This window comes from Ostrea edulis, chromosome 5, assembly GCF_947568905.1.
Source record: "Ostrea edulis chromosome 5, xbOstEdul1.1, whole genome shotgun sequence".
Taxonomy (NCBI): domain Eukaryota; kingdom Metazoa; phylum Mollusca; class Bivalvia; order Ostreida; family Ostreidae; genus Ostrea; species Ostrea edulis.
The window spans coordinates 9,271,064-9,278,779 of record NC_079168.1 but is presented as its reverse complement, the minus strand read 5'-3'; the positions used below and the strand labels follow the sequence as shown (position 1 = coordinate 9,278,779).

The following is a 7,716-nucleotide window of genomic DNA, read 5'->3' as shown; positions in this document are numbered from 1 at the left end:
GTTGAAATAAAAGCACAGGTACATGTAATCAACCCCAGGCCTGGTATATATCTCGGAAGCTGCACTATCACTGATTAGCAATGACATAACAATGAAAAAGAATCGATGGGAGCAGTGTAGCAGAGACGTCGGGAGCGCCATGGGATCAAACCTCTCAGCAGTTTTAAAATCTATATCCAAATAAATGTATATTTCGTATTAAACGATTTAGAAAAACGTTAAATGACTGTGTAAAAATGATGGCGTTGATAATTTAATTTAAAGTAATAAATCACATTCATAATAGGCACTTATAGGATGTGTTATACATAAGTAACGGTTGAAACGTACTTTGATTAGCTACAATAAGTCAAAGGTGTTTGACACACATTCTCCAGTTTCGAGAATCAAAGCTTGATGTTTCAATTCTGTCATACCAAATGTAAAATTGTGTACAACGGCTCTCTCCCGACCGCAAGGTTTTGGAAGGGGAATTGATATGCGTTTCATAAATGTACATTTCGTATCCACAATAACAGGTTCTTCTTCGTCCGTGTAGTAAATATCGACATACTGAAAGTTTTGTTTGGATGTCGCAGCACAGTATGTTCGAGAAATATTCAATCCAGTCGTTGGAACCGTTGTGTTTTTCGCTATGAGCAGATCAAAAGCCCCTTCGCACCTTTCCTCGCCAAATTCATTAATTTTGTTATCTTTCTGTCCTCAGGATGTTTTCCTTTTTCGAAAGGAGCATAACCCTCTACGCCATATGAAAATCGCATTTTTCGACAGGATATTGCGAGAGGATAATATCCAAACAGTACAGCACCTTTGACAACTGATAAATCGGACTCTTGTGGCATAATGATGGTTTTCTCTGGAAAGGTTCTCTTCAGTTCACGCTGTAAAAGATTTGATCCGCCATATCCACCCAACAATAGGACACTTTTCACTTTGGAATTTAGCTTGATCACATTACACATGTGCTCCTTGATTTTTCCTATGGATTTTTCGAAAAATGTTTTCATTAAAGAAGGACTGATTTTTAATGTCCCCTTATATAAGGAAATTAATTCTTTGCTATAAAAACTATCTATACGTTTGTGCATAATTTCAAAATCACAATTTTCTAATAAAACAGAAGGCAGTTTGAGTCTAAATGTTTGGCAATATTCATCCGATATTATGCGCTTTTTATTTTCAAAACTTCTACAGGTTAGAAGGTATTCTTCTAGGTCATCATGTTTCAGGTTTTCAATGGCCTCTTTTCCGAACAAGACCTCGAGCATTTCCAAAAACTCTGCATTGACACAGTCACCACCGTAAGGGCCCCCGCTTGCCGAGTAAAGTTCCGTCAAATTGCCATCCTCATTCACCGCATGAACACTAAAATCTGCAGTGCCACCTGACAAAACAAAGATTTTAATCGGTAGTAAATGATTTTAGAAAATTCGACCAAATTGCAAATGTATAACCAAGAAAAGCGTATAGTTGTATAGAGATCAATTAAGTGTCAGTTCTTTTACGCAAATGGTGAGACCTTTCAATATCAAAGGACCTATCACAAACAGGACAAACAAATTGTTCTGCCTATCCCACCAGAGCATAATGGCGTTGCATGCGATGTCTTTTCGTTCGCGGTGGATCAGTGACTAGAGCGTTCGCCTCGTGACAAAGAGGTTATGGATTCCAGCCCCGTTCAAGCCATGGCGGCGTCAAACCCAAGACGTGAAGATAGGTAGTGACTGCTCCTTAGACAAATGAAGTGAGGGTCTTTCAGATTAGATTTTAATACCTTGTCGCGTCAGGCATGCGCATTGTCATGTCAGTGTTACATTCCGGAGCTCATGAATATATTTTATTGGGGCATTTCTCCTATAGCTAATGGCGTCCCAGTATGAGTGCAAAATCCTCACAAGGAAATAAAGTGACCCAAGAAACAGTTTGAGCATATAACCGTACAAAAGATGAGATCCATAAATGACAATCATCACAACGATCACCAGGTGACCCCCCCCCTCCCTTCCACCCTTTACACAGCGCGCAAGTCTTGTTCTTCCCGATTAAAGTAAATTGAAATCGACTTTGCGTATATCCATTTAAAGACCATGATACAGCTATCTTTACACTCTTGACAAGATCAACCCCGTTACAATTCCACAACTCAATCTAGACATATTCGTCGCAAGACAAGAATGTCCCTGTTACTAAAAATGTGTAGATTTAAAAAGAGTTTTATTAGTGTTTTTCACATCATTCGCGTCTACGTATGCTCAATTTGTTTTGTATGCATGTTGTTTTTCGTCCCATTCCAGATTTTTCTATCTCATAAAGAGACGTCACCAGCTTCAGGTGAAGTGCCATAGATTTTGAACTACATATACATGTATGTAAGCATGGCGCTTGCGGGCGTAGCTAGGACATTTCTTTATCGTACCCACGCCTACCGTGACACAAGACCCTCGGATTTGTGTTTAAGGTTATGTTAAAAAAAAACGGTTACTTTCACTTTCTAATGCTGGACGCTTGACGAGGGAACAGTTACTACCTAAGTCAATAAACGTGCTACATGTAGGTTTGACGTGACTCCGGAATCTAAAATTGACCCCTTGACGTCCGGTTATGAAGCGAGCAACCTATAACCACAGACCCTCATAACGTCAGGGTACTTTTGATATGTATAACAGAGAAAGACTTGTACTTCTAACAACAGGGTACCCCAGTTTGGCGATTAGAAAATTTGAATAATACTGTATTAAAACTTGTTCTTATAACTCGTTGAGATTGCAGCCAAACTTCATCACGAAATTTCAAGCATTTCCCCCAGTGTTCGAGAATCAATTAAAATGCCTTTACCTGTATGGTATTTATCATATTCGACATCACTTTAAGCCCAATGAGCACTGCATTAATTTACCTATACGTACAGGCGGTATTTACCATGATCAAATACATCATGATAACCTTTATCTATAAACATTGTGAAATGGAAAACCTGATCTCAATTCGAAAATTCATGTGTTAAATACTTCCAATGGAAAAAGTTATCCATTTCTTTCAACTGTATTTTGCAACAGATGGTCATTTTTAAACATTTGTAAAAGAGTGGTATAATTGGATCATGCAGATGCACGGATGGAATTCCTCTTGGTGACATTGACCTTTGATTTATGACGTTAAAATTCTATGTATTATGGATCGTCAAAAACTCACCATGGGAAAAAGTATGTTAAATTGATTCCTCTCATTGCCACAATTTCCTTTGAATTTTGCCCATAAGATAACACATAAAGAACTCACACAGGGCAAATATATCCCCATTACAACCGTTGTGATAGGAGGATAACGATAATATAGCGAAAGGTGGGCGGATGTCTGAATAATTATATATAGTGAAAATCAACTTAGATCCAAAATAAACTGAGCTGTATACCGTTTAGCTAGTGTATACAGGGAAATATTCGCCCAATTCGCCCTTGTTGTCAGAGGGCGAATTCAAGACTGGGCGAAATTAATTGGTTTTTTCCTCTTATCTCTCTTTAATACAACGATTGATTGATGTTTTCTGGGGTGTTGCTAAAACGCGGAACGGAAAACGGAATAAAATTTAAGAATTAGAATGATTAATATAGCTAAGATACATGTAACACCAAAATTCGGAAGAAAATACTTTATTATGATTAAAATCTAAATAGTGGGAATTTGTTTACAAGCGGTAAAACAATTTTATCTTAAAATTCTGCATCATAAATTGAACAAGAGGTACTGTGAGCAATGCTCACTAAGAAAACCCCCCGCTTACCCCAATCTCCCAAAGGGTGTTGGTAATAGATATAAACTATCTCTTTTCTGAGTGTAAAAAACAAATGGCATGACAAACCGAACCATATTGCTACTTCGATGTCCAGTGCGCGTGACCTTTGACCTTTTCACCCCAAAATCGATAGGGAACATCTTCATCCCATGGGTAGTCCATATGTATGATATGGTGACTGTAGGTGGAAAGGATAACGCTTTAGAGCCCGGAAACCATATTGCTACTTCGATGTCCAGTGCACGTGACCTTTGACCTTTTGACCCCAAAATCGATAGGGAACATCTTCATCCCATGGGTAGTCCATATGTATGATATGGTGACTGTAGGTGGAAAGGATAACGCTTTAGAGCCCGGAAACCATATTGCTACTTCGATGTCCAGTGCACGTGACCTTTGACCTTTGACCCCAAAATCGATAGGGAACATCTTCATCCCATGGGTAGTCCATATGTATGATATGGTGACTGTAGGTGGAAAGGATAACGCTTTAGAGCCCGGAAACCATAATGCTACTTCAATGTCCAGTGCGCTTGACCTTTGACCTTTTGACCCCAAAATCGATAGGGAACATCTTCATCCCATGGGTAGTCCATATGTATGATATGGTGACTGTAGGTGGAAAAGATAACGCTTTAGAGTCCGGAAACCATATTGCTACTTCGATGTCCAGTGCGCTTGACCTTTGACCTTTTGACCCCAAAATCGATAGGGAACATCTTCATCCCATGGGTAGTCCATATGTATGATATGGTGACTGTAGGTGGAAAAGATAACGCTTTAGAGTCCGGAAACCATATTGCTACTTCGATGTCCATTGCGCTTGACCTTTGGACCCCAAAATCGATAGGGAACATCTTCAATATAATAAGCGAAGTTAAACGTCTGTATAAGTAATAGATACTTTGTAACCGCAGCACTCCAATCCTAAATAGGGAGGACTTCTAGTAGTTTATTTTTAAGCTAAATACTTGTATCTTATTATTTAGATTAATGATGAGATGGCATTTTAATTCCATTCAAGCATAAATTGTCTGTTAGCCTTTTACCTATTTCATATCTGCTAATTTCTCATACTATGGATCGTAAACTTCACCTTAGCTTTCATTGGTTCCGTTTTCTTCATTGGATATAAAATTTGAAAATTCAAGTCTTTTTCAGTATGATTATTATTATTTTTTTTTTCGTTCTTAATATTTTTCATGGCAAGTTAATGGCTTTAAAATACATATGCATTAGTATGAAGTATATCAAACTTTGGATTCTGTGGATGACTACCCGCTCTCTATGTAATTTCTGCTTCCCTTGTTCATGATAAACCTTTTACTTTGCAAACTGCTGACCTCATAACATTATTGCATACAATATTTTCTGTTTCGTCTTCCGTTTCATTTTCCGTTCCACGTTTTAGCAACACCCTGTTTTCCGCCACACTCGACAATTTTTCAATTATCTGGTGGCACCCAGTTTTTATTGGTGGTGGAAGAGAGAACCCGGATACAATGTAGCTGGGAAGAGACCACCGACCAAGTAAACTGGGAAACTTTCTCACTTACCGGCGTGAGCGGGATTCGTAAGTTTAAAACGAAGCGAAACCGTCAGTAAGTGCAGAAAGGCGGAAGTAACACGGGGCGAAAATAATCTTGTATACAGTATCAAGAAGTAGCTTATGAGTCAAGTCTATGTCGTTCAGTTTCCATCAATAAATACCTCCTAGATCAGCCACTAAATACTGGTGACCTGGGGTTTTGATGCATGACCCTTCACCACATGGCATGCTTTCTGCTGTAACCTTTAAGCAATACACTGAAGCAGCTTCGGGCTCAAGAGCTAAGATGAGTTGATCGCTCGGCACACCACCCTAAAAGAAAATAGCAGTACCACAAACGGTACAACATAACGCCCGTCGGAGAGTGACAGAAATTAGCACGTAATTCACTCTGGATTCCAGCCTACATTTTCAACGTGTATACATGTATATCTAAAAATTTTGCTAATGAGATTTTTATAATACAAAGTAGAATTCAATAGTAATTGATGTATAATATTTTAATACCAGTGTTGATTATTATAGCAATCCATTGTTCTTAATTACAACTCCTTTAAATTAAGGGGTTGAAAAATATGCTCCTTAAAATCGGGTTTTAAAACGTTATATATTTTAAATGCTTATTGATGTATATAAATATCCATTTTAAAATTTGTCAAATTACTTTATACTATTAAGTAAAAATGGTTAATCTTCATTTTTTTAAAACAATTATTTGATAACCTTAAAATTTGCAAGTGAACATTTTCGCCGCGTTTTGATCTGTAAAAATATCCCCTCCCGTGAAACAACAAAAGATTTAGAATATATTTGCTAAATGACAATATATAATACCTGTAGAAGGAATGAGTATTTCACGAAGGGGATGTTTTAAAAATATTTTCTTATTTTTCTTTGACTTCTATAGTGAAATACGTGTTTTTAACCCAAATTATAGTTATCTCTCGTTTTTTAACTTTTATTGATTGTATCTTGCTTAACGACTCTCTCTCGAGAATTTTTCACTCATATGGAGACGTCACCAAGACCGGTGAAGACCTTCAAATTTAGGCCTTTGTTCGGCGCTTACGGCCTTTGAGCAGTGAGGGTTCTTTAGCGTGCCACATATACTGCGACACGGGACATCCGTTTTTTAAGGTAATCCCCGAGGACCCGTGACATTGATATAAATTAGGCACCACAGTACAAAAACTTGGGACGTATTAGTCCGGCGTCTTCTGTTTCTTCAGAATCTTTAATATTCTAAAATTGCGCAGCAACATCGTTGATGAGTGAAGTCGTAGTAACAACCTTGGCAATGGAATGTGTTGAATTCTTTCACGCAGTGATCTAAAAGAACGTATAAATGTAAATTACATATTGCTAAAAATGTGTTAAGTGGCTGACATATTCCATTAGACTTCCAGTAATTAAACTCTTTATGATACACTAACGTGGGTGGAATTGAAAAACACTAATTAAGGCTTTATTTTTGGATTATGCTTATGTAAGTTTTTTTCCAATGTAAAACAAATTATATAGTTGATTAATTCAAAATTGACAGTAAACATCTAAGGTTATACTCAGTAATCAAACAGAGTGTAGATTAGACAAGGTTTCATAAAAGGAATCAAATTAAAATACTGGCATATTTCTGAATAATATTTTGCAAGAGTAACTTACTTCTAAAATTTACTGGAGCGGAGGAAGTCTGTGGCTTTTGTACGGAATCATCCATTCGAAGATCACTGAACACAACTTTAAGGCAGATGTAAATCACCATTACGGATCCAAATAAATCCACACACGCAATATAGTTTAACAAAAATGAAATGCCTTATTCGTCCAAAGAGCTGATTTTTTTTGGGGGGGGGGGGGGGGGGGGGGATCAGCTCTTTGGACGAATAAGGCATGTCCTAATTCGCTCCACTTTTAACATTGATTGGCAAGCCTAAAGACCAAAAACATGTAGTCTGCGTTGTAAATACGTTTGTAGATTAGTGTAGTTGTAGTGCGAGATGTATTTATATGTAGTTTTTGTTATTATGCTCTGTTGATATTGACCACATTATGTAATTGTTTTCGTTTGTCCTGAAGAAGAGACGGGTCGTCCCGAAAATTTGACAATCTCGTTGTTCGTGTCGTTGGTCATTTTAGTGCTTTGTATAATTTATTGTATTTGACCTTGTATCCATGTTGTGGATCCGACACTTTGAGGTATTGGGTGTTGTTGGAACTTTAGTGCTTTTATATATATATATATATATATATATATGTGTGTGTGTGTGTGTGTGTGTGTGTGTGTGAGTAGTATAACGCGTCCCGATAGGGAGGTCAACTGAGTGCACTTTTTATGCAAATGAGGTCAAGTAAGGGCGTTTTTGATTGGTCAAGC

The 7,716-nt window shown here is 37.5% G+C and overlaps 1 protein-coding gene across 1 annotated transcript; it reads right to left on the bottom strand.

Annotated features, from left to right (window-relative positions):
- Positions 1–235: 235 nt before the first annotated feature.
- LOC125651660 (heat shock 70 kDa protein 12A-like) lies at positions 236–6,498 on the bottom strand. The gene is made up of 2 exons (XM_056167188.1): positions 5,504–6,498; positions 236–1,384 (listed from the first exon to the last, which is right to left on the bottom strand). Exons 1-2 carry the CDS (start codon positions 5,568–5,570, stop codon positions 633–635), a joined length of 819 nt encoding a protein of 272 aa, XP_056023163.1. The 5' UTR covers positions 5,571–6,498; the 3' UTR covers positions 236–632.
- Positions 6,499–7,716: the final 1,218 nt, after the last annotated feature.

Excerpts from the sequence above, each read along its gene's own strand:
- LOC125651660 (XM_056167188.1), bottom strand. The coding sequence starts at position 5,570 with ATGCCATGTGGTGAAGGGTCATGCATCAAAACCCCAGGTCACCAGTAT. Across the intron at positions 1,385-5,503 it reads TTTAGTGGCTGATCTAGGAG|GTGGCACTGCAGATTTTAGT; the intron begins GTATTTATTGAT and ends TTGTTTTGTCAG.